This window comes from Andrographis paniculata, unplaced genomic scaffold (assembly GCF_009805555.1).
Source record: "Andrographis paniculata isolate CXL003 unplaced genomic scaffold, ASM980555v1 Contig80END, whole genome shotgun sequence".
NCBI classification, from domain to species: Eukaryota; Viridiplantae; Streptophyta; class Magnoliopsida; order Lamiales; family Acanthaceae; genus Andrographis; species Andrographis paniculata.
Window position 1 is genome coordinate 5,034,416 of NW_026137618.1, and position 27,527 is coordinate 5,061,942.

The 27,527-nt window shown below is 31.3% G+C and overlaps 3 protein-coding genes across 10 annotated transcripts; 2 read left to right on the forward strand and 1 right to left on the reverse strand.

Annotated features, from left to right (window-relative positions):
* The first annotated feature begins 380 nt into the window (after window positions 1-380).
* LOC127241135 (formin-like protein 20) lies at window positions 381-7,708 on the forward strand. Of its 8 annotated transcripts, none has more exons than XM_051260045.1 (15): window positions 381-1,008; window positions 2,175-3,810; window positions 3,858-4,014; window positions 4,093-4,164; window positions 4,269-4,367; window positions 4,613-4,654; window positions 4,733-4,813; window positions 4,886-4,936; window positions 5,011-5,107; window positions 5,214-5,308; window positions 5,393-5,464; window positions 5,833-5,949; window positions 6,075-6,174; window positions 6,407-6,473; window positions 7,051-7,708. In XM_051260045.1, the coding sequence occupies exons 1-15, from the start codon at window positions 936-938 to the stop codon at window positions 7,376-7,378; spliced, it is 3,087 nt and encodes a 1,028-aa protein (XP_051116002.1). In that variant the 5' UTR covers window positions 381-935; the 3' UTR covers window positions 7,379-7,708. The 8 variants fall into 8 exon arrangements, with proteins under 8 accessions (XP_051116002.1, XP_051116003.1, XP_051116006.1 ...); XM_051260046.1 differs by having other exon boundaries at window positions 5,026-5,107; XM_051260049.1 differs by having other exon boundaries at window positions 4,269-4,313.
* A 1,057-nt stretch (window positions 7,709-8,765) lies between these two features.
* Window positions 8,766-9,776, reverse strand: LOC127241002 (uncharacterized). Its single transcript, XM_051259878.1, has one exon. It carries the CDS (start codon window positions 9,774-9,776, stop codon window positions 8,766-8,768), a length of 1,011 nt encoding a protein of 336 aa, XP_051115835.1.
* An 11,393-nt stretch (window positions 9,777-21,169) lies between these two features.
* On the forward strand, window positions 21,170-27,338 carry LOC127241089 (SNF1-related protein kinase catalytic subunit alpha KIN10-like). The gene is made up of 11 exons (XM_051259978.1): window positions 21,170-21,294; window positions 22,831-23,012; window positions 23,192-23,376; window positions 23,445-23,627; window positions 23,753-23,884; window positions 23,999-24,184; window positions 24,527-24,616; window positions 24,701-24,784; window positions 25,324-25,431; window positions 25,517-25,744; window positions 26,915-27,338. The coding sequence occupies exons 2-11, from the start codon at window positions 22,835-22,837 to the stop codon at window positions 27,026-27,028; spliced, it is 1,488 nt and encodes a 495-aa protein (XP_051115935.1). The 5' UTR covers window positions 21,170-21,294; window positions 22,831-22,834; the 3' UTR covers window positions 27,029-27,338.
* The last annotated feature ends 189 nt before the right edge of the window (window positions 27,339-27,527 follow it).

Here is a 27,527-nt window from a genome sequence, read left to right on the forward strand (position 1 = left end):
GTAACTATATTATTTACCTGACCTTATAAATATCTTTACAACTTATAATTTATTACACAAATGTCATTATCTTTATATCACACAATACTGATAAGGTTATTTTAGTCATTTTTACTTTATTTCTATTGCATTCAAATATAATACTAATATTTCTGAGTAAAAAACAAACAGATATATAGTTATGGTACGGAGAGGTGAGAATATTTCTAAAGAAATTTTTTTTATCATAATTTCAATAGGGGCAAGTGAATCTATACTTTATTTAATAAAATTATACATTAATTTTTTTATCGTACAATTAAATTAAATATTATTGTCAAAAAACAGTCACACAATCCTCCCAATTTAATCCAAAAATAACGAACTAATAATTTGTCGTATCCGAAGCTACAAAAAGCACACTGCCATTGCCGATCGCCATTTTCTTCTCCCTCGAATTCCAAGCTCTTCCCTGTCCTCTAATGGCGGTCGGCCCGACTTGACGACGTCACCATCAAATCCAACTTACAAACTAACAAAACACACGCCGGAGACAACTGTTCTGTCACCATCACTGCTTCCCCGGTCCGGGCCGGGCCATGGCTGTCTCCCCAACGTCTCTGCTACTTTTTCAGTACTCCACTCTTTCTCTCTCTAAACTCCCCATGTGATTCGTTTTTTTCCTCTTTTTTCTCCTCCTTTTTGCAATGGCGCAATCGATTGAAGTTATCTTCTAGCGTGTAGGATTGCCTTTTACCCAAACGACGCCATTATTGCAATTTGGGGAAATTTTTAGAACCCTAGAAATTTCTGATTGAAGTTTGTGCATTTTGAGTTGGTTGAAATTAGGTTAGGGTTAGAATTTGGAATAGATTAGATTGTTGAGTTTGAGAAAAATGGGGAAAAGAGGGTTTAATTAGGGTTTAGGAATTTGATCGGAGGAGGCGCCGGTTTCAATGGCGCTGCTCAGGCGACTCTTCCACCGGAAACCGCCGGATCGGCTTCTGGAAATTTCCGAGCGCCTCTACGGTATGTATATATTCGTTTTTACAACTTCTTCGAATCTTCCATATTTATGAAATTCGTTTGTTTTTCTAATGTAGAGATTAATATGGTTTTTTTTTTTTTTTTTCGATCTTTATATATTAATTATAATATTAAAATATAAGTATAAATTAAAAAAAATTATAAAATAGTATTTTGTAATACTAATAGAAAGATATTTATAAAAAAAAATAAAAATTATATAAATATAAAAATATATTTAATTTAAGTAAATGACACAAAACAAAACGTAAATGCGACACTTAGAGGCTGATTGAGAAAATATTATTTTTATTTTTTTATGAGCTGGGAATCCATAGCCAATGCTCTTATTGAGTAAATTCTGACGGAACTTACTAACCAGTATATTAAGTCCAGTAAAACAAGTCATATTACTCAGTGTGTTTGTTTGAGAGTTTTAATTTTTTATTGAAATTTGAATAATGATTATTATAGGCTATATGATAGTAATTTTTAGTTTAATATAAAAATTAAATATAAGTATTATGATTTTATATTTTGAAAAAAAATATTTGATGAATAATAAAAATTGATAAAAATTCTTGAAACAAACACATCCCTAGGTGAACTATTCAGGGTAGACGGCATTTACATAATGAATTTGATATTATTATTATATATTTGTTATGACGTAGGAATTTATTAGATACTGTTTGAATGAATTTTAGGTAAATTTCAAATTTAATTTAATAATTTGTAAATTAAATTGGAAAAAACTATGTCACACTAGAATTTCTTTACAAGATTTTAAAATTATTTTATATAATAACATTTCAAATTTTCGATAGTCATAAAAAATTAATTAATTTATTATTTAAATAATTTTATAATAGTATCGAAACAACTTGTAAAGCTATTTCAAGTTTTTTTTGACAATTTTCTGTGGAATTATTATTTGAGTATATGAAATTTGTATCTAATTATAAGTCTTATTTTATTATTAATAATAAGTCATTTTGAAAATTCTGCAAAAATATAATGTGGCGTGAGAGTTGCAATTGTTCATATGTGCAAAATATTGAAATATTTTAAATATTAAATTTATAATTTAAATTAGACTTGATTTCATTATTAATAATAAACCATTTTGAAAAAATTCTTCAAAATGTAACTAAAACATTTTTGTGTAGTATTCGATTGCTGCTTCTCCGCCGCCGCGCACGGCGGCGATGAGTACAGAGCTTACCTGTCGGCGGCGGTGGCGCAGCTGCAGGACCACTACCCTGATGCCGCCTTCATGGTCTTCAATTTCAAGGAAGGTGAACGCCGGAGCCAATTTTCCGACGTGCTGTCGCAGTACGATATGACCGTTATGGATTACCCTCGCGGCTACGAAGGCTGTCCGCTCCTGCCGCTCGAGATGATCCGCCATTTTTTCCGGTCGACCGAGAGCTGGCTGTCGGTGGACGGCCAAAACAACGTCGTTTTGATGCACTGCGAGCGCGGCGGCTGGCCGCTGCTGGCGTTCATGCTCGCCGGACTTCTTCTCTACCGGAAACAGTTTTGCAGCGAGCAGAGGACTCTGGAAATGGTTTACAATAAAGCTCCGGTGAAGGAGCTTCTCCATCTTTTATCGCCGGTGAATCACCGGCCGTCGCAGCTCCGGTACTTATCGTACATTACGAAGTCGAATTTGAATTTCGGTTCGGATTTGGCGCCGATGTTGCTCGATTGCGTTGTACTTCGATCGCTTCCGTCGAGCGACTTCGATGGCGCCGTGCTCCGTGTCTACGGCCACGATTTGTTGTCGAAAACGTCGATTTCGAGCTCGAAGACTCTGTTTTTGAGCAATGTGACGAAGTGCGATCGTTCGTCGGAGAAGATCGACATTCGACGTTATGTTCAAGGCGATATCATTCTCGAGCTGGTTCGTTCCGGCGACGATTTTCCGCCGGAGGAAGTAGTTTTTAGAGTTATGTTCCACACGGCATTCGTCCCGGGGAACGTTTTGCGGCTAACGCGCGACGAAGTCGACGTTCTTCGCGACGCGAAAGAAAGATTCTCAACGGATTTCCGAGTCGAGGTGAGGTTTTCGGATTCGGGTCAATCTGTCGAGGACGGAAGGGCGTCGCCGGAGGAGTTCTTTGAGGTGGAGGAGATTTTTAGTGTCGCGGGCGACGGGCACGGCGGAAACGAGGATATCGATAGCCATTCGATTCAATCCGGAATCGTAAAACTTGACCGGAAAACTTTGCGCGACGGCGATAATCCTTTGTATTTGGCGTTCCCGGTAGAGTCGAAACCGGCGAATAAAGAATCGAACGAAAATTCGACGCTTTCGTACGATCCTCCGTCGAGATATAATGCTGCTCCGGTGGCGTTCGATCCCGACAAAGATGGATCGACAGGTGGAAAATCAAACCCGCCGCCACCGCCACCACCACTGCCGCCACCGCCGCCACCATCTTCGAGCGTGCATAACATTGTTAGAGTTATGCCGCCATTTCCTCCGCCACCACCGCCACTTTCGAATAGAGCACCATCACCACCTCCGCCACCAATTTGCGGAGCTCCACCTCCGCCGCCGCCTCCTTTCACCTGTGCACCTGGCCCTCCGGCAACTCCCGGACCTCCTGCACCTCCTCCTTTCAGCTCCAAGGCATCTCCGGCGTTAACTTCCGGCAGAGGGCGAGGATTTTCGTGGCTCGGGATATCCGCGAGTGCGCCTCGACGATCGATGCTACGGCCGCTTCACTGGAGCAAGTTCGCGCGTGTATCGCAGGGGAGCTTGTGGGAAGAACTGCAGAAACATGGAGAACCTCAAGGGTATATACTTTATTCCGATCAAAATTCGAACTTGATATTAGTTTCAGATTTTGCTCGATCGATTATCTTTGCAGGTCGCCGGAATTCGATGTGTCGGAGCTGGAGGCGCTGTTCTCGGCGGCAGTCCCGAAGCTCGAAAATTCTGGTGCGAAATCAGCAGCGCGACGGAAGTCTGCTGGATCGAAGCCCGACAGAGTTCATCTGGTATCGTTTCGATTCATAAAGAAATCGTAAACTTATGCACGCATTATGTTTTGAAAATCGACATGGTTTGTATTGTAGATCGATCTGCGGAGAGCGAACAACACGGAAATCATGCTAACGAAAGTGAAAATGCCGCTTCCGGATATAATGGTTCGTATAATCTTGTCGATTTACATTTTTCGCAACGTAAAATTTTCATCGAAGGAAGTAAGAATGCGGAGCTTGAAGCTTAATTGTTTGTTTTTGATCGACAGGCTGCGGCGCTTGCTTTGGATGAATCGATTCTCGACTCGGATCAGGTCGAAAATCTCATCAAATTCTGTCCAACTAAGGAAGAAATGGAACTTCTCAAAGTAAATTCTTCGTATGTTCTTTGGGAAAATTGCAAAAATATCTCACACGTATACCCCATTATCATTTTTTTGTTGTATTTATCTCGCTGTCAAAATATATCCTGTATATATTTGCAAAAGTTGCTATTTTTGTCTTTATAAGGTATACATGTGAGATATTTTTTGCAATTTTTTCTATGTTCTTCTCTCGAACAGAATGAACCGTTTCTTTCGTATAAATCGATTATCGACGAAATCTTTTTTAGGGATACACTGGCGACAAGGAAGTTCTCGGAAAGTGCGAACAGGTGCGTCTTTAATCTTGTAATAAAATCTACGATGAAAATGCTCGGCGCAACGTTTATATATGTTAACGATCCTTTCAGTTCTTCCTCGAACTGATGAAAGTCCCTCGAGTCGAATCCAAGCTACGCGTTTTTCTATTCAAGATCCAATTCACTTCTCAGGTCTGCTTGACGTAGTAAAAATCCTTCGAAAAAATTAGAACTACGGCGCGCTAACATTATCATTTGTTTCAGGTTACAGATTTTCGGAAAAGTTTGAACACTGTGAGTTCTTCATGTGAAGAGGTAATAAAGCGAAAATTTATCCGAAAAATGGAAGCTTTTTTGTTCCTATTGTCTCTTGATGGCTTCAACTTTAGCAATGCATCGATCAGATCCGGAAATCCTTTCGACTGAAAGAAATCATGAAGAAAATCTTGTACCTCGGAAACACATTGAATCAAGGAACTGCCCGAGGTACGACTTACTTTACATTTAATCTGTTATCGATGATCGCGTAATTTGTCTAAAATTTAAGTGTTTTACATATCCGGCATGATCCTTAAAATGTGTCGACGAGCAGGTTCTGCTTTAGGCTTCAAATTAGACAGTCTTTTGAAGCTCATAGACACGCGATCGACAAACAATAAAATGACGCTTATGCATTATCTTTGCAAGGTATCGTCTTCGCCCCATTTCAAACTTCGATCATTTTTATTTCGCTCCAAATTAATATTAATCTCGAGCACATCAAAAGTATAGGTGCTTGCTTTAAAGGCGCCGCATCTTCTGGAATTCCATCGCGATCTTGTTAGCTTGGAACTTGCCTCGAAGGTTAATACTACTATGATCGAACTTTTATTTTTTTATTCGTAAGTCCTATAGAAATAATTTCGATTTCGATATATATATATGGAGAAAATTGCAAAAAGTATCCCACATATATACCATATGATCACTTTTGTCTTTTATTTATCTCGCTGGCACAATATATTTTACATGTTTGCAAAAGTCGCTATTTTTATCCTTCGGACGCGCGTGGTGTTAATGTCATGCGCGGCTAAAGGATATAAATAACAACTTTTGCAAACATATAGGATATATCTTGCCAGTGAGATAAATATAAGACAAAAGTGATAATAGAGTATACATGTGAGATAGTTTTTGCAATTTTCCATATATATGTATATGTATTTGTATAGATACAATTAAAATCGTTGGCGGAAGAAATGCAAGCGATAATCAAAGGTGTCGAAAAGGTGAAGCAAGAACTCATAGCGTCGGAGGGCGATGGTCCTATATCCGATGCTTTTCGCAAGGTATTCCTTACATACGATTTTCTCTTACACTTTGCTCGAAAAGTTTCGATCTTTATGTCATTAGAAAATACGATGATTTATAATTTCGAATCTCGACTTCATTTTTATTTTTTTTTAATTTATAGACATTGAAGAACTTCCTTCGCGTTGCTGAGAACGAAGTGTCGTCCGTAACAACTCTATATTCACTAGCGGTAAATAACTGCCCGCTCGACGAGCTAGCTTGTGAGTAGTGTTTGGATTATGTTGGAGGAAAAATATACGGAAAAAATTTGAAACGATACTTTTCTTCTTCGCGTTCGTATTCCTATGGTCGCCGTTTGTTTAAAAATAGGAATTCAAACTTGTAAGAATTCACAACTGTTTCTCTAATAGCTTAAACTTTTAGATGAACAGTGGCTCGATATATTAGCCTATTGTAGTAATAATGTAGTTCATTGTTGTTGTTTTTCCGCAGGGGAGAAATGCCGATGCATTGGTTCTATACTTCGGCGAAGATCCCGCCCGGTTCCCATTCGAGCAAGGTATTATTCGTTCTACTCGGCCTTTTGTTTGTTTTTTTTAATGATGTGATAGGTCGAGTTTAGTCGAGCTTTTCATGTTAAGAAAGGTCATTCGTTTTTAAGCTTTATATGTAGGAGAAACCTATGGTTCCCCGTTTAGACACAGGCTTCTCGAGTTCTAAAAAAATTTTAGAAGAATAAAAAATTAGTATTTGATATAAAAAAATATTATAGATGAACATTTTAAAAAATTTAAAAATTCTTTGTATTAGAAGAATAAAAAATTAGTATTTGTACATTTTTTACTATAAAAAAAAAAAAACAACTAGATTTACTTACTTTCTTTAAAATCTGTATCTAATGCCATGAGCATAATTTTCGATGACGGAGGAAGTACAAGATTGTCATTTTTGTAATAGTTGGTCGTCATTGTATACAAAAAAAAATATATATTTTATGCAGACTCATGCTAACACAAGGGATTTCATGTATTGAAGAAAATATTGTTAACACAACAGAATTTTATGCCTCAAATAAGACTTTTTATCATTTACGATATTTTCCCGATTGATGATCTATTGTCTCGTCGTTGGCGCAGTCACATCGACCCTCTTCAACTTCGTCAAAATGTTCCAAAAAGCCCACGACGAGAACTGCAAGCAAGCCGAACTAGAAAAGAAAAAAGCTCGAAAGGAGGCCGAAATGGAGGGCCCAAAGGGACATCATCGTCATCATCATCATCGAAGAAAGACATGAACAAGAATCGACATATAATTCTCAATCTCCGTCTTATGAAAATCTTCGAAACATTAAGACATGACAACAACCTCGACGGGGGACAACTTGGCGTGGCATCGATGAGGGGGGCTCCGTCGGCCCCCCTCATAATTCGATGGAATTCCACTTTTACAAAGATGAGTCGATAGAGGTACGCGTTTTGGATCTCTATCTTGAACACGATGAAGCCATCTCGCTCTATGTAGAAGGTTTTTTTTTTTGTTGGCGCCATTGGAGTTAGACGACATTCGTCGCTTTCTTCCTCGAGAGGATTCGACTCGGAATCGACGGAATTCGGGCAACATTGTAGAAAAGTCTATCTAAAGATTGACTATGATTCTTTTGTTCTAACATGAAAAATCATCTTCTTTGTAATAACCTTACCTAACTTACCTAAATAGAACAGTGTACATATTTAGGTGTATTGGTAGACTGAGAGAGTGAATGTATATACTTTGATGTATGTATATATGCATATATAAATATATATTATATATTTATTTGACTCAATTAATAAATCTAATAAAATATATGTTATATTATAAATATATATATTGCGTATAATTAGTTTTATATATTTTTTTATATATTGATTGGATCAAATATCTCAGGCAATAGATATTGCCTATTTTTATATTTTTTAAATTTTTGTTGCAATATTTATAAAAAAATTTTTTAATTAAACATCACATTCATAAAAATATTAGGTGTAAGGCTCGTCATAAGAAAAATATACTATATTACATGTAATATTTATTTATATTTGTGTTTTCTATTTAATTATTTATTAATTTTCAATTCATTAAAAACTTTAAGGCCCAGTTTGTTTGTAAATTTTTATTCAATTTTTATTATATATATAAATATTATTCCAAAATATTATAGAAATCTTATACAGTGTGATATATTATTAATAAATTCAAATACGTTCTTATGTAATCAAAGTTTATTTGAATGAAAGTATTTATTTGTATTTTGGTATTTTAGATTATTTTTTAATTTTAAAATTAATTTGATAAATGAGTATTGATATGAATAATTTTTAAATATTGCATTACATTAAACTTTTGTTAAAATAATATCCATGGGATGTTATACTGAAAATCTAGCTAAAATTATCCTGTGTTGAAATGCCTTTTGCATTTTGGTTTGAATGAGTTCTTTTATTATGTAAAATATGAGAAATTGTATATATAATATAAAAATAATGATTACGTGTAGTATAATCAAAATTTTCTTAAAATACACACTGTGTTCATTTAAAAAATTTAATGAATCAATGTTAAATTTAAATTTAAAAAAATTGTATAAACAAAATATTTAATTTTAAAATAAGCACAAATAATACTAATGCAAAGTCGGAATGAACTAAACTTCATGGGTTACAAAAAGTTAAAATAAAAAAAATAAAAAAAATAATAATAAAAAAAAGAATTTCCAATGATTGATAAAGTATGTAAGAATACAAATTCTAAAATAGTTACATTGAAATTGAAAATAAAAAATAAAAAATAATAAGAGAGATAGAAACCTTGTTTATAACATCAACTCTAAACCCTTTAATTCTAAACACTTTTCATTTCCTTCGTATATTTCAATCAAAAAAGAATATGAAAACGAGCACGAGCACGAACACGAGCACAGATCATCATGACGATTGTTATACTCTTCTTTGCATCGTTTCAAGAACACATAGCCAACGACGGTGTCGAGAACAACGAGCACGGCGTACAAATAAGCGACGAGAATCGCCTCCAAGTTCATCCACGGATCGGGACCGGTTCCATGTTGATATCCTCTCACAACACGGTACTCAAACAAAGCTTCGATCGCAACCAACGCCGTGTTAGTAGCCACCGACAACGACAATGCGGTAGCCATCCATTGACGCGTCAACACAAAAGCCTCGACGATCCCGCCAAACCCGCCGCGCCTCTCCGTCGCAGATATCACTAAAGATATTCCACAAACGACGTGCAAATTTGCGATAACGACAACATAAGCAACGGCCAAACCCAACCCGAGAAACACACGAGCCCCAATTGACGAAAACCCTAAAATCCTAAAAAACTCGAAGGACGCGACGGAGAAGTAAAAAAACACGGCGTGGATCGATACAACGAGCAATGAGTTACATAGGTGAGTGATCAAGAGTGGTTTGAGCTCGACAATCCAAGAAATGGGTGAGTTTTTTCTCGACGGCCGAGAAAATTGGAGGGCTCGTATAACGATGGATTTCGAGACGACGAGAAATGATAGCGCGAAAGGCGAGACGAGGAGGGATGAGAGAATTATTTGAGTGAGTTTATAATCGAGAGCGACAGATAATTGTGATGAATATCGTGAAACACCTGCGGAGAGCGTGAGTGAAGTCACGTGGGCGTGGATTAATGAGAAAAGGCGCGATGATGGGGCGAGGGACGGGGCGAGGAGGGCGGCGAGGGCGAACGGGACGGCAACGAGCGACGGCGACGACGAAAAGAATTGGAAGTTCTTGAGGAGAGTGAAGATGGAAGTTCTTATGATGTTTAGGGTTGTGATAGCCATTGTTGTGATGAGAAGAAGATCAAGAAGAGGGAAAGAAGAAGTGCTTTTAAATGTGATTTTAAGAGGGAAAAAGATTGGCCAACAACTTATGTGTTTTTATTTATTTATTTTATTTTATTTTTTTTCTGTAATTTTTTTTTTTTAATGACATGGAAACTCGCAGCTGCTATCCGAAAGTATATACAAGATCAACTTGGTTGAATATTTTTTTTCTACATTTGGGGATAGGAAATCTTGACTATAGGTTTTTATTATAAAATGAGAACTCGCAGCAGCTATCCGAAAGTGCGCAACGAACTAACTTTCGGTCTTATAGTTTTTTTCTACATTTGGGGATAGGAAATCTTGACTATAGGAAGTGGTTGAATTCAACCAATCTTTTTTCGTGTTGAGACTACTAATTAATTTATTCTTACAATTATTAGGGGGTTGTCCATATTTTGTTTATATATATTTCAAAATTATTAAAAGTATATTATTTTATAAAAATATTGTTTCAACTCATATAATATTATATTCCTTTAATCTTATTTGAACATATTTTTTTAGTTTTTATAATAAATTAAAAAATAATAATTTTTTATTAGTTAGTAAAAATATTTACAATGATATTGATATGATTTTATTTTATATATAAATTAATTGTACAAATAATAATATATTTATAGTTTATATAAAAAATTAAAAATATTTGTATTTTTAACTTGGGTGTAGAAAGTATTGAATATTAAATTTTTTATTATTTTTTAAAAATTTTAATACTTTCAAAAATTAATTAAACATAGCCTTGTTTAGTAAAAATATGTTTTTTAACATAAAATATTATATTAAACTACTATTTATATATTTAATACAAACCAAAAAACACTCTCTTTAAGTTTTCTTTTTTTTTTTTTATAGTAAAAATTAATGGTTTAAATAACAATATATATGTATTTCTTTTGAGTGTGCATTGAATTTGAAAGGTTTAAATTTTTTATTTAAATAAAATTTTATATAAATATTTTTAAAGATGAAATATATATATATATATTAACAGTCCAAATAATAAAAAATTACATAAAAACTTGAAAGATATACTAATATATTATGACATACAAATACATATTGTTTCTCTCATTGAATTTATTGATATGATTTCAAGTTATCTGACATATTAATTCAACAATTTATGTAACAAATTATAAAAATAAAAAAAATAATAATAAAAAAAAAAAGATTTTGTTTTTTGATTTTCAAGATGGAGTGTCCATTTCAAGTCATTTTCTTCTTTTATATATTATTTTGATTAAGAACTTGGTTTTATCTAATCAATTGTCATTATCCTCTACTAATTAATTAAATGTCTCTATAAAAAAGAATGTAACATTTTTATTTTATTTTATTTTATTTTTTTTAAAAAAAAGTTACTTATTATGGTAATATTACAATATTCAAGTATTTTCTTTTACCTTTGTTGGTAAATACTTATATGACCAAGAAATATAAAATGGGACATGCATAGAGCTGTTAAACGAATCGAATTGTTCGTGAACTCGGCCTGGTTCGACTCGATTCGATTCGGTTAAAGCTCGTTCGCGAATGTTAACGAGTCGAGTCGAACAACATAAACAAGCTTGTTTGATTAACGAACGAGCCCGAGCTTTGTTCGCGAACGTTCGTTTAAATAATATATTTATTATAAATATTATATATACATATAAAATTATAATTTATAAATAAATAAAATATTAATTTAAAATATATAAATAAAATAATTTTAAATTTTTTTTATAATTTATATATCAATTTAAAAAAATAAGACAAATGACCTCGAACGAGCTTAATCGAACCTAAACGAGCCGAACACGAACACGAGCTCAAACAGCAAAAATTCTTAACGAGCCGAGCTTTATTCGCGAACGTTCGTTTAAATAATATATTTATTATAAATATTATATATACATATAAAATTATAATTTATAAATAAATAAAATATTAATTTAAAATATATAAATAAAATAATTTTAAATTTTCTTTATAATTTATATATCAATTTTTAAAAATAAGACAAACGAGCTCGAACGAGCTTAATCGAGCCTAAACGAGCCGAACACGAACACTAGCTCAAACAACAAAAATTCTTAACGAGTCGAGCTCGAACACTACGAACGAGCTCGAAAGCTTAACGAACGAGCCCGAGCCTTGTTCGCGAACGTTAACGAACACTTAAAATTTAGCTCGGCTCGGCTCGGCTCGGATCATTAACACATGCACGAGTGGATGTAAAATAAATTTAAAATTATAATTTTATTATTTTTTAGTTCATTATTAGGAAGTAATATTTTACGTATTTTTCATATTTTAATTTATTTTTATTTTTTTATATGAATTAATTGTTGAATATAATATTTTATATAAAAAAAATAAATATATTTCAAGTGTGTTTAGTTTGTGTTTTTTAATTAGTGTGGTTTGCTTTATTTTATTTTCAATTTTTTTATTATATAATTCTCGAAATTTTCTATAAAAATATACTTATAGTATTTTATAAAATATTATATTTAATTTAATATTTGAAAATAAACAACTAAAAAATAAGACCAAAAAAATCACCATGAAAAGAGTTATGACAATCCAAGACTCTATTTTCATGCATAAATTTAATTTTTTTGACATTATTCATTAAAAAAATGTTTTAAAAATAAATACCACACAAAATATAATTTTTACAATAAATTATCATGTTAAATATCTAATTTTTTATTATTTAAAAAAATTCAAAATTATAAAACTTAAAAAACCTCTTTTACGAATATAGTCTAAATTTGTATATGGGACCAAAATTGTAGCAAAAAATTATTTAAAAAATCATTATAATTATTTCACGTGAGATGAGTTTCATATTCTGTCGGTTGATTATTAATATATTTCAATTAAATATTTTTCTTTTTCTTTTATTATTATTATTATTATTATTATTATTATTATTATTTGTGTAATACTATAAAAAGTCAGTCTACAGCTGCAATGATGTTTATGAATTGATATTTCTTTTATTTGATAAATATTATATATATGAGCTGTCACACATTTTAAAAATATATATAAATTATTTTAATAATGTCAGAAATTATTTTAAGGGCAAAGAATGAAGATAACATATACTCCCTCCCTTTCAGATACCATATCCACGTTGTCGTTTCTGTTCGTCCCACATACTATGTCACTTTTTAATTTTGAAAAATGATTACACACTTTAATCTCATTTTAAATTTTAAATTTTTAATTTTTTTTAAAATTTTAATTAAACTAATTAGTTATCTTAATCTTAATTTATAATTATTTATATGATAGGATAATTATTTTCACTAATACATTATTAATTATTTACTAATTACACTCCTACTAAAATACCGTGTCTACGGTGTAGCAGACAAATCATTTTTTATATATATAATTTTATTTAAATATAATTAGGTGCTTGCATAAAAGACAAATCATATAATTCATAAGTTATATGCATAAATAATTTTTTTTTTAAATAAACACTATTATTATTATTATTATTATTATTGGCAAATGATTTCACATATGTTACTTACCTAATCAATTAATGAAATTAAAATGTATAAATATTATCTTATCTATTACTTAAAAAAATAACTAAAAACTGAAAAATTATTTTTTCATTCTTGTATGTTATTATTTACCTAATTATTTATAGAGTTTGTTTGAGGTGTGTTTGGTTTTATTTTGAATTTGGAGTTTTGATTTAAGTTTTGTCTTACGTAATATTTTGAGATGATATTTATAAGAGAAAATAATACTATGTTTTTGTTAAAAATTATATAATCTAAATAATATTGATTTGAATTTAAAATGTAAACCAAATACATCTTTGATTTTTTATTTTATTTTATTTTTTAAATTTGAGTTTCTTATATTTGAATTGTTTAAATAGTATTATAATTTAATGGTTTATTGAAGAAAAAAAAAACAATATTTTATTTTATTAAAAATTATACCGATTGAATACTAAATAATTTTAGTTAAACTAAAACCAAACATGCAACAATTATTTTATTAAAAAAATTTAAATCCAAATATATATTACTTGCTCTTCGACTAAATTTATTTTCACATTTTTCTTAGTCCCTACTTTAAATTTACTATATTACTAATTTCGAAAAAATCAATAAATAACATTTAACTGTTATATTATATTCAATATTTATTTATAATAAATATTATTATTTTATTATTTTATTTTCTTCATTTTTTAATTAAATTTTCAAAAGACCTTAACTTTTATTATTATTATGATGAAAATCATTTCAAATGATTTTGATTAATGAATTATATAAATAATTAAATGTTGAGTAAGTGAGAAGTCATCTTTGAAGTTTGGTATCTAATTGGACATTTTACCACATTAGTTGGCATTTATTGAGATTTTAACCAATTTTACCTCTACAAAAATATACATTTATTTTTTTGTCACAAAATTTAATAAATATTATAATTTAAAGGTAATTGGTATATTTTTAGTACATAAAATATTATTGTCCATATTTGTAATGTATAATGAAGTTTATATTTAGTGTGTCTGTTTGGGGCTTTGGATTTTGAGTTGGGATTTTAATAGTAAAAAAATTTTGAATTTAAATAGTTGTATGATGTGATATAAATAGGTGTTGATGTGATGTTTTGAATGTAAATTTGATTTTTAGTATAATATAAAAAAATAAGTATTTGATTTGATTTTTTGGGGAAAAAAATGAGATAAATAGTGAAAATTAAATCCAATCTCCCAAACAAACACACCCTAAAAAGAAAAGTAAATTTTTTTTGCATTAAGACAATAAAAAATGACAAAATTAATATATTTTTCGAGAAGAAGATAGTACGATAATAATATTTTTTATTTATATTTAATAATTTATTTTTATTTAAAATGCTTTCTCCATTCGTAATTAAGCTATTTATTTTGTCATTTTCATTCATGTGAAATCAATATATTTGTTCCCATTTTTTAGTAATTGTATTTTTCACATAAATAAAAAAAATTACAACATATATATTATTAAGAAAATAGTATTCATTGTTTTTTAATTAATTAATGGGTAAATTTGACTATTTATATTTCTTTTATACCACATATATAATATTAATATTAAAAATTACGTACAAAAATAAAAAACATATATAAATACATATCGAACAGAGAGAATAATAAAATTTAAATTGACAAACAAACAAACGAAAACTTAGGGTGTGTTATGTTTGTGTATATGCTTGGGTTTAAATAAATGTTACTTCCTCTATTCGTATCTAAGGGTCATATTTACCTTTTGCATCATTGTACTTAATATTAAAAATATTTTTATATTTGGATGATTTTTTTTTTAGAAATGTCTTTCTATTAGTATTATAAAGCACTAATTGAAGTATTTTTGCAATTTTTTTTTAATTTGTACTATATTTTGATATAATAATTAATATTCAAAAATCAACACACAAAAAGTATATGAGACTCTTAGAGTCGTATACAGGTAGTATTATTTATTTATGCACTAAAGTCAAATTAGAATATAGACTAAATTATTTTGTGGGGTGTAATATATATATATATATATTTATATTTATATGTTTGGTTCCGTTTTAAAAATATTTTAATTTCATTTAATCACTTTTTTCTTACATACATATTATTGGGTAAATAGCATAAAATTTCTTAATTGATTTAATAGATCTTCTATTATTTTATAAAGTAATAATTATATTATTAATAATATAAATTAAAATAATAGATTTATAACTATTCAGTAAAGATTAATTACTTGAATTATAATTTGTTATTATTATTAGAATTTAATAGTGTGAAAATGTGTTTTCTTTTATATTTTTTTAATAGTAGGAAATGTAATATTTTATGAGATGAAATGATATACTTCCTCCGTCCCAAAATTATAGTTTGGGTTGTGTTTGACACGGATTTAAGGAATATTGATATTATATTGATAGTGGGTTAAAAGTACGGGTAAAAGACTTTTTTGCTCTTGTGAGTGTATTAGTGTAAAAACTAGTGACAATTGTGTAATAATAAAGAAAAAGTAAGGATAGTTTTATAGTGATATAATTATTTATGAAAATAAGACTATTGTTTTGAGACGGATAAAAATGATAAACAACACTGTTGTAGTGGGACAGAGGGGTACTATTTTATAAGAAATAACTTGATACTAATTTTATATATATATATATATATAAAGAGTATTTACTTTTTATTTTGGTCACAAAAAATCAATAATTAAATACAAATTATTACTATATATATATATTTTAGATATTTACTTTCTCTGTCTTTAACAATTTATCTTTTTTTTTTTTTTTTTTCGTCTGTCTTGTAACAAAGTATCTATTTTATTTTTTAGTTATTGTAATATCTACTTAACATTATAAATACTCTTCTAATTTACAATATATTAAACAAATGTCATTACCTTTGCATCATACAATAAGGTTGATTTAGTCTTTTTATTTTTATTTCTACTGCATTCCAATAAAATATTAATATTCTTAAAACTCTGTAAAAAAAATAAATAGATAAATAAATATGAGACGGGGGAGTATATATTATTCATTTATTTTTTTCTTATTCAATTTGGTCACAGGCATAAAAACTTACTTTTAAACAATACATTAATTTTATTTTTTCTAAAAAAAAAAAGTCAATAATTAACAATAATTGTGAAAACTCAGTAGAAAATGACATTAGATCCCCCAAATTTATTTAAAATTAAAATTAATTTATCATCTAATCCAAGAACTTATTTAATTATATTTCTCCAATCATATATGTCAGATTGCATAATTATCCTACCAATATTTGTCCTACCCTATCATCAAATAATTAAATAAATAAACATGAATAAATGGAATCAAAATTAGGTTCAATAATATGGTTCAATTACAGTGAAAAATAAAAAATAAAAAATAAAAAATGGATGTATTTGATGTGATATATATATATATATACATATTTAATATATTATTATTTTTTATATAAAAAAAATCATGTTAAATAAAGAGAGTGAAAAACTTTAAAAAAATATGTATATAAAAATAAAGTTATATTAACACAATGATTGAAAGATTTATGATTTGTTCACTTATGTTTTCAAACACATCTTTGTAATATTCATAAAAATAAAAAGTAAAAATATCTCTTTAAAAAAAAATATTACATCCATTTTTATTTTTATTTTTTTTTTTATAAGATTATTATCAATTTATGTTACATCGTAAATTTTATTTATATATATATATTAAATTTTTATTGTTTCCCCATATATATTGAATAAATATTATATTGAATTATATACAAATTTTACTATAAATATATAAATGTGCATCATTATTATTATTATTTTGAATAGTAATTTAAATATAATAATGTTTTACTAAAAAATCTTATATTTTTTTATAAGAAAAATCGTATAAACTGAATAGTAAAAAATAAAGAGAATTGTTAAGTGAATTGTTAAAAGAATATTTTTTTTTATCCAAAATATAGAAAATTATGTAAATAATATAAAAATAATGAATATGTATAGTATATTAAATTTTTTAAAAAAATATAAAAAATTTTGGATAAAAGAACAAAGTTACAAATGCATAGATGAAAGCTTGGGTTGAGTTATTCCACATAAATAAGCCCAAAAATTAATTTGGGACTATTATTGGGCTTTCATAACAAGCCCAAAATTAAAAAAATGAATGGCCCAATAAAATATGGTTTTTTTATGTTATTACTTACCCTCTCGTAATATTCTCAATATAATCAAAATTCATCAATTTTGGTCCAAATATAAAAATCTTATTAATTTTGATCCCAATATAACTAAAACTCATCGTTTTTTTGTCTCAATATAAAATTTTTATTAATTTTAGTCTCAATATAACCAAAACTCATCGTGTCACAATATAATCAAACCTTATCTTTTTTTGGTCTCACCGTCAACAAACCGACGGAAAATATTGACGTAAAAAAAATCAAACCTTATATTTATATTCGAAGAAATTGTACAATCTTGCAAGTCCACGTCAGCATTTTCCATTGGTTTGTTGACGGTGAGACAAAAAAAGATAAGGTTTGATTATATTGAGATAAAAAATGATGAGTTTTTGTTATATTAAGACTAAAATTGATAAAAATTTTATATTGTGACCAATAATGATGAGTTTTGGTTATATTGAGACAAAAAATGACGACTTTTGATTATATTGAGACCAAAATTGATAAAATTTTTATATTAGGACTAAAATTGATGAATTTTGGTTATATTGAAATAAAAATAATTATTTTCCTATTATTATTATTATTATTATTGTTGTTGTTGTTGTTGTTGTTGTTTTTTTTTTTTTTTTTTTTTTTTTTTTTTTAATATATATATTTAGCATTTCATATATTTATATTAAATATATAAATTTTATTTTTATAGAGTGACTAAGGTATTAATTAGTGTTAAATAAGTATGGTATTGATAAGTCCATAAATAATTATATTGGTAGTGGGTAGAAAGTATGGATAAAAGACTTTTATGTTCTTGTGAGTGTACTATTGTAAAAAATAGTAGCAATTGTATAATAAAAATTGTTGATGTAATTTTTCAACAAAAATAAAGTAAAATTCAAAGATATAGAAAATATCCTTAAACTTGATTAATTAGTGCCTGAGATTAGGAATCTCTAAACACTGTATGGTACAGAAAATAAACTGGAAAATAAAAGACTGAAATTTAAAGTGGTGATCCCCAAATCTGACTTTGCTTTGTTGAAGTTGATTGAAGATGCCTTGCCAAATGATGATCCAAATCCTTAAATATTCTTTGAAGAAAACGTTCAGAACCGTCGCACTGTTTCACCAACCGTTCCCACCAGTTACAGAACTCAAAACTGCCTCTTTCATTGACACATGTCTTTAACCGCCTCGCCAACCGCATAACCCAACGACCGACCAACCAACCAATCTAGATACATAATTGGTCGCCAGATCAAAAGACTCACTGGTCGCCCCATCAAACGACCACTATTTGGTCTCTTCAATCGTCTGACCTATCAACAGACCTTTCTTCGCCCGACTTCCTTTTTCGACCGACCCCCATAGCAGCCAACCTTTGTATCAACCGACCCATTTATCCGACTGCGGATAATCCGACCTGCTTGCCCGACCGCGGACCATCTGACTTGCTTATCTGATTGAGAACCAACCGACTGAGAACCACCGACTGACTTTGGATACCTTATTATTATTATTATTATTATTATTATTATTATTATTATTATTATTATTATTATTATTTGTGCGTAACAACATGCCTCCTCCTCAAGACTCCTAAGCATCATTTCTTATGATGTTTTAGGAGTTAGTAGGTTAGCATCCGAGGCTACGTCAGCCTCAGATCCGACCTCCATCCTTTGAGGCTACGTTGGACCCGACCTCCATTTATCGCGGACTGGTGCTGGCCTGGACGTTGGTCGATCTTGCACTACCATTGTATTCAGACTCCCGTCCGACTTATTCCTCCTTTCGGCCACTGTTGTTCTGTCATTCTTTTGCTCGCCTGAAAAGTTATGGTCGGCGACCTGACCCGTGTCCGTCCATTCGGCGGGGTCCTCCTGACCTGTATCCGTCCATTCGGCGGGGTCCTCCTGACCTGTATCCGTCCAGGTTACGTAGTCCTCCCGATTTTTGTCCGTCCAGTCGACGTGGTCTTCCCGATCTGTATTCGTCCAGTCGGCGTGGTCCTCCCGACCTTTGTCCATCCAGTCGGTGTGGTTGTCCCGACTACGGTCCGTCCATTCGGTGTGGTCCTCCCGACCATGGTCCGTCCAGTCGGTGTGGTCTTCCCGACCATGGTCCGTCCAGGCGTCGTGATCCTGCCGACCTGTCTCCGTCCATTCGGTCGTCCCTGGTCGGGCCTGTCCTCCTGTTTGGTCCTGTCTCCAGTCTGTCTGACTGGGTATATGCTCAGGAATGGCGTTGTCCGTTTGGGGGCATGACATTTCTGGCGGTGCAGGAACCGAATTCAACATGAATTTTGATTGCTCCATCAAGTTTTGCATTGCGTCATGTATTGCCTGTAGATTTGCTATCTGCTGGTCGTACATTTGCCGAAAACCTGCTGTCAATTCGGCCCGTAGTTGGGAAGCTTCTTCTGCCGTGATAAAGCCAACGGCTGTACTGTGGAATTGAAAATTTGCCATATGGATCAGCAATTTTCTCCCACTGTGGTCGCCAATTTGTTGATGTAATTTTTCAACAAAAATAAAGTAAAATTCAAAGATATAGAAAATATCCTTAAACTTGATTAATTAGTGCCTGAGATTAGGAATCTCTAAACACTGTATGGTACAGAAAATAAACTGGAAAATAAAAGACTGAAATTTAAAGTGGTGATCCCCAAATCTGACTTTGCTTTGTTGAAGTTGATTGAAGATGCCTTGCCAAATGATGATCCAAATCCTTAAATATTCTTTGAAGAACGTTCAGAACCGTCGCACTGTTTCACCAACCGTTCCCACCCGTTACAGAACTCAGAACTGCCTCTTTCATTGACACATGTCTTTAACCGCCTCGCCAACCGCATAACCCAACGACCGACCAACCAACCAATCTAGATACATAATTGGTCGCCAGATCAAAAGACTCACTGGTCGCCCCATCAAACGACCACTATTTGGTCTCTTCAATCGTCTGACCTATCAACAGACCTTTCTTCGCCCGACTTCCTTTTTCGACCGACCCCCATAGCAGCCAACCTTTGTATCAACCGACCCATTTATCCGACTGCGGATAATCCGACCTGCTTGCCCGACCGCGGACCATCTGACTTGCTTATCTGATTGAGAACCAACCGACTGAGAACCCACCGACTGACTCTGGATACCTTATTATTATTATTATTATTATTATTATTATTATTATTATTATTATTATTATTATTTTTTGTGCGTAACAAAAATAAAAAAGTAGGGATAGTTTTATGGTGATATGATTATTTATGAAAATAAGACTATTGTTTTGGAACGAACAAAAATAGTAAATAAGACTATTGTAATGAGACGGATGGAGTATTTAATTTTTATATATGTACTAAATAATTTTTAAAAATCAGAATTATACTACAAAATTTTAATCTAATTCTCCAAGAATTCTATATCTAACTTGATTTAAAAAAAGAAAAAAAGAAGAAAGTATTTTATAAATAAAAAAAATAAAAGATTTTAATAATATATACGGAAAATAATAGAAAAGACAAGCTGGCAATGGTAGGCTTTTATGTATATCCGTTAGATGACTCAGCAGCCATTTATTTATCAATTAATTTATTTATTTTGCCATTGACACGTTGACGGAGTGTTGGTTTGTTATTTTCGAAGCCCCTCTCACTCCTCCTTCGGCGCTCTCTAAAACCTCCGCTCGATTCGCGCGCGGAGAACCACCGCGGTGTTTGCGCGTGATCTACTTCAGGTGATTACCTCTTTTGCAACCGAATTTTGTGTTTAGTTTACTTGATTTTGTGTCATATGGTTGGTTACGTATACGAAACTCACTGAAATCGGAATTAATTTACTGGATTTGGAATTATGTTGGTTTCTTCCTCTTTGATTGGGAAATTTGGTGTTGCGATTTATTCCATGTGTTCCGGTCGAGGTTTTGGTCGGTGGAATTGTTTGTGGAGTGTGCTTGAAATTATTTCGTGGTTACGCAAATGATAGCGAAAGAAAGCTTAGTTCATGTTTGGATTGTCTGGTATTGAGGTGCTCCTGGATATTGACGATAAATTAATTTTTCAAAATTTGGATGGTAGTGTTAGATGAAGGTTTTGTAGGAGAAGACAACTAATTTGAAAATTAGACTTAAACAACAGTACGAGAACGAGAAATGTAGGCAGAACAGAAGGTGATAAGTGTTTATATTATATATGTATTGGAAGCTGTATGGAATAAGTTTTGTTACCTTTTAGTTGTTTTAACTACATGAGCCATTAATGATCAAACTTTTCTTAGTAAATTGAGTTGAAGAGCACTTTATTCATTATTGTTGATTAAAATGCTAGAAATAGAATGAAAATGAAAGCCAATCAGTATAAATACTTGAAAGATAATATACAACTCTTCTATGATATTGGACACAACTATATATGATGTGCTGGATTAGGTTTATACTTCAACTCTAAATGACCTTCTGAAGATTGTCTTAAATTTGTTGAATAACTATGTGATATAAGATCTTAAACTAGGTAGAAATAACAAAGGATATTATTCTATCTAGTTATTTTAACACATTTTAATAGATCAATAAAATCAATTTGGAATATGAGAATGCAAATGCAGGTGATTTTGATAATGGTTAAAAAATTAAATAAGCATACTCGATAAGTTCCGAAGTCTAGGATCAACTGATTTTTTGTTCTTTTTTTGGGTGATATTATCATTTTAATCCAAAATATAGTGAAAGATACGATAATGGTTGAGGAAGGTTATGGTTAGTAATTTCTTCATGAGGAGTAAAATATCTTAATAATTTCAAGTATAATTTCTTGATATACTTTTATATAACAAAAATCGGTCTAGATTTCAGATTCACTTATGGCCCAGCCAATAGTTTGTAAAATGTGTTATATTATTGTTTTTCATAGTTGTCAATAATGCACTGTTGAAGAGTGGGCGGAGGTCCGCCACAGCCATTCCCTGGCGGTGCATTTCTGCACTTGCAGCCATGATGCGATGTGGTGAGGGGTGGCCACAGCAAAAAGATGAATAAATTTGATGTATAGACTTAAATGGAAAGTAAATACAAAATTTAGCGGATGGAGAAATAATTTTTATATGTATCTTTTATGTTTTCAAATAGCAGTTATCACATTATCCGCTATCTGGTCAACTGCTATTTACCTTTATCGAGATTGACAACTATGGTACTTTTGAATTGTCCTCTTTGCAAGCATGCATCTACCAAACTACCACATAAATGACATAATTTCTATTCTTTCTCACTTCTCAGGAACATGGAGATTGGACCTGGAGCTTCTGAAGCACTTTCAAGAAACTATAGACTTGGAAAAACGCTTGGCCATGGCTCATTTGGAAAAGTTAAAATTGCCGAACATATTCAAACAGGTCATAAAGTGGCCATTAAAGTCTTAAATCGCCGGAGAATGAGGAGCCCTGTTATGGAGGAAAAAGGTGAAATTTTTTTTTTTATTATTTCTCAAAGAAGGTTTCTATGAGAATGCTTCTTAAACTTTATTTATTTATCTTTTGCTACTTTATGAATTCTTCTTGACAATGCTACCTTTGTTGGTTTTCCATTGAGATTACTCTATATAGTCTACAACTTTCTAAATGCTATTTATGTTATGCAGTGAGAAGAGAGATTAAAATATGTCGCTTGTTTGTGCATCCACATGTAATACGTATCTATGAGGTTATTGAAACACCAACCGATATATATGTTGTCATGGAGTATGTGACACGGGGAGAACTCTTTGATTATATTGTTGAAAAGGGAAGGTTACAAGAGGATGAAGCTAGGCGTTTTTTCCAGCAGGTAGAATTCTTTGTCATCCTATTCCTAATGATCTGTGTGGTCTATGTCATATTCTTGTTTTGGATCAGATTATTGCAGGTGTTGAATATTGCCATAGAAATATGGTTGTCCATCGTGATCTCAAGCCCGAAAACTTGCTTCTGGACTCAAAGGGGAATGTGAAGATAGCTGATTTTGGTTTAAGCAACATTATGCGGGATGGACATTTTCTGAGGACAAGTTGTGGAAGCCCAAACTATGCTGCTCCAGAGGTTGTATAGTCAATATAGATTTGTGTGTGAAAGTTACTTATGATAAATTTTAGGACTACTTTTTCTCGAAGATGCAGTTTGCTACTTTGCTGTATCTCTGCTCCTTATATTTGAGTTGCTTGCAGGTTGTGTCGGGAAAACTCTATGCTGGTCCTGAGGTAGATGTTTGGAGTTGTGGTGTTATTTTATATGCTCTTCTGTGTGGCGCACTTCCTTTTGACGATGAAAACATTCCTAATCTCTTCAAGAAAATAAAGGTACACGCACAAGGAACAACTCTATTTCATGAGCTTTGAATGCTTAGGATTATTGGTATCCCAAAATGTGACATGAATTAAAAATTATTTTTCTATGATTTTTGAATATGTTAGAGTGGAATGTATACACTCCCAAGTCATTTGTCATCGGGGGCTCGTGATCTAATTCCAAGAATGTTGGTAGTCAACCCTATGAAGCGGATAACCGTCAATGAGATACGCCAGCATCCTTGGTTCCGAGTAAATCTTCCACGCTATTTAGCTGTTACTGCACCTAATGCCACAGAGCATCTAAAAAAGGTAGCAGCTGTTTCTCCCGTGGTTTTAGGGAAAGTTCAGACACTTTGAATGAACCATAGAATAGTATTTTGTTTTTTTTTTTGGTAACTATATTGACATAAAAAGGTTGCATTTGGATGGGTATAGTGAAATTTACTCAACCACTCAGTTTGTATTTGAGGTTTTATAAATTATCATGTTTCATGAGTAACATTTAACCATTTTTTCTCCATTCGCCAACACAAAATTTTGTATATCCTACGAAAGTAAATTAGCTGGATTCGTATCTGAACTTGTTATAATCTAGTCATCAAATTTCCGTGCTTTCTTGCTAACAATATACTTGCTTTTTTTTTTTCGCAGCTGGATGATGAGATTATTCAAGAAGTTCTTCATATGGGATACGACAAGAGCCTGCTGATAGAGTCACTGCAGAATAGAATGCAAAACGACGTATACAACATCATGAATTTTTGGCTGCTCTTTCGTATAACATTATTTCTGTAATCATCTTAACACTGCCGTCTTTTCCTGCAGGCTACTGTGGCATATTATCTATTATTTGATAAACGGTCCCCAATTTCAACAGGTTATCTGGCTGCTGAATTCCAGGAGTCCATGGTATGTTTAAGTTTAATGGAACACATTACTTTCCGACTGTATTTAAAACCCGTGCCTTCCTGGTCCGTTAAGATGGATTTTTATACCAACCACGTATCAAACAATTTACTAGAAACAAGATTAAAACTGTGAAATGAACTCTTCAGTATCTTAGCGAGCTAGAAAAGTTGATTCTTCTGTCGTCTGAAGTCTATGCTAGATTATCCTAGAACTGCATCTGTTAGATGTGCTCTAGTTTCTGATCGGAAAAGGAAACCACCCATTTTTAATCTGATGTAACATGAAAAGTAATTATTGTTTGGCATAATGTAAAGCTCAGCTGTAAATTATTTATCATTAAAAAAAATGTAGCAGAAAAATGCATAGTCGACATCCATATATTGGTAGAGGTGGCTCGGTGTTGGAATTTTCAGTCGATATGATTTTTATGGGTTTGACGTATCTATTCCTTTCCAATGTAATAACATCTCGATAAGGTGCTTAAGTAAGATTCAGACATAGCTTATCCATTCATATGTGTATTTGTACTCTGTTTTTAGGAGCATGTTACGACGGGACCTTTCGTAGATGCTAGCCTGCATGGGCCTCCAATGGACGGGACTGTGCTATCCCCGACAAGAAAGAAGCAGTGGCTTGTTGGGCTTCAGGTTTGAGTCTGAAAATGATTTTTTTTCCCCTTTTTCCCATCAGTTATTTGAAACTCGATTCTTTCTTGGTGATAAAATGTGACAGTCTCCAGCACGTCCTCGGGATATAATGATCCAGATTCTCGGTGCTTTGCAACGACTCAATGTCAGGTGGAAAAGAGTCGGGCACTACAACTTGAAATGTCTTTTCACTCACGGCGCTCCGGATCAGGACGGTAATCACATGCACGACAGCCATCAAATGTGCAATGGCGCTACCACAGATGATGCAAACGTGTTACGGCCGCAGGGTGTTGTTAAGTTCGAATTGCAGGTACGTTATTCGAATTGCCCTTTTATACTTTATTCGATTTCTTAAGTTAGATAGTGCTGGGATTAATTCAGCGTGCTTTCCATGAAATAGCTTCACTTTAAGATTTCATCATGCATGTGTTTGGGAAAAAGCATAGACACAATAGGATAGCACGAACTTCATGGACGTCGTATCTTGAGTAGTAAATATCTACAATAAAATGTAGCGAAATTTTTAAAAATTTTGAAGCCAATATATCTTGGATAGATAAAAAATATCGAACCCTTTATTTAGATTATATATAAATTTACTTTTCAGAAAGTGATATATAATTATATATATGTTTTAAATAATGTTTAATTATATATGTTTCGGTTATAATGTAAAAATAAATTAAAGGTTGGGTGTAATTTATAAATATAAAAAATTATATAAAATAATATAAAAGAAGAATATATAGGGAATATACTTTTTAAAAGCGAAAATTGAAATTTATAGTTGGAGTAAAATTACAGTAGATCAATTTTTACTGTAAAAACGGAGTAATGGGCTGAATGTGGTTTTAATACTCCCTTGTTCACCAAATTTATGTATGATTATTATTATTATTATTTTTAATTTATCCATACAAAAATATGCACAAATAATTCTTACATATTCTTTAGTTTATATCCTTCACTTAATCATAAATATATCACCACTATTTATGCACTCGATTTATAAAAAATAAAAATAAAAATTTCTCTCAATTTATTGACTTCATTTATGTACTTCCTAAATATATTTATTTTATGTCATAATTAACTAATATAATATAATATTCATTAAAACCCATATCCAATTCAAATGAATATAAATTTTGTGGACGAAGGGAGTATAAAAGTAACGTAGGGGTATTTTGAAAAATTAATTAGAGCATGTATTTAATTGGTAGTGCATGTGTGATGTAATGACAATGACAAAATTGTCATTATTGCTAAAATACGGGTAATATTTAAGTAGATGGTAAAAATAGTTTCTATTTATGGCTTAAGCACAAATTTGACGGACGGACTTAAATGGAAAGTAAACATAAATTTAAGGAGTAGTAGAGAAAGACTAGTTTGATAGCTGTATTTGATCATCTATCTACTGCAAGGATGAACAGGAATGTAGAATTGACATGAGTTATATATAAATAAATAATGACAGCTTTATAAAACGAGCGAGGTCGAGTATCTGCTTGACTTACAGAGGCTTAGCGGACCAGTGTTCCTTTTCTTGGACTTCTGTGCTTTTTTCATGATGAAGCTTGGCGCGCCGTAGTAGTGTTGTGTTCCATTGCCGCCTAAAAAGCGAGATCGAAGCAGCAGCAACAGCAAGGTAAGATCTTTTTATGGTTTTGCTTCTTTTTGTTGTGTGTATATTATATATATATATGTATACACTTTGCTTGTTTTGTACATACTATATGTATTACAATATATATATATGTGTGTATATGTTATATCTGGGCTTTTGTTATGTATGTATGTATTTTGCTTATACTGTCGTATTATATGTATAGCATATTTACGTGTGTGTGTGTATATATGTGGGCTTTTGTTATATATGTGTACATTTTGCTTGTCCTGTACATACTATGGGTGTGTTTGTTATGGTTTTGGATTTTGGGTTTGAGTTTGAATAGTAAAATAAATTGCATTGAATTATTGTACGACGAGATATATGATATTTTGGATATAAAATTGATTATTACTATAATATAAAAAATAAAAAATAGGTATGTAATTTAATAATTTTTAAGAAAAATATGATAATAAAT

Excerpts from the sequence above, each read along its gene's own strand:
- LOC127241135 (XM_051260045.1), top strand. The coding sequence starts at position 936 with ATGGCGCTGCTCAGGCGACTCTTCCACCGGAAACCGCCGGATCGGCTT. Across the intron at positions 1,009-2,174 it reads AATTTCCGAGCGCCTCTACG|TATTCGATTGCTGCTTCTCC; the intron begins GTATGTATATAT and ends ATTTTTGTGTAG. Across the intron at positions 3,811-3,857 it reads AAACATGGAGAACCTCAAGG|ATTTTGCTCGATCGATTATC; the intron begins GTATATACTTTA and ends TATTAGTTTCAG.
- LOC127241089 (XM_051259978.1), top strand. The coding sequence starts at position 22,835 with ATGGAGATTGGACCTGGAGCTTCTGAAGCACTTTCAAGAAACTATAGA. Across the intron at positions 23,013-23,191 it reads CCCTGTTATGGAGGAAAAAG|TGAGAAGAGAGATTAAAATA; the intron begins GTGAAATTTTTT and ends TATGTTATGCAG. Across the intron at positions 24,185-24,526 it reads CCACAGAGCATCTAAAAAAG|CTGGATGATGAGATTATTCA; the intron begins GTAGCAGCTGTT and ends TTTTTTTCGCAG.
- LOC127241002 (XM_051259878.1), bottom strand. The coding sequence starts at position 9,776 with ATGGCTATCACAACCCTAAACATCATAAGAACTTCCATCTTCACTCTC.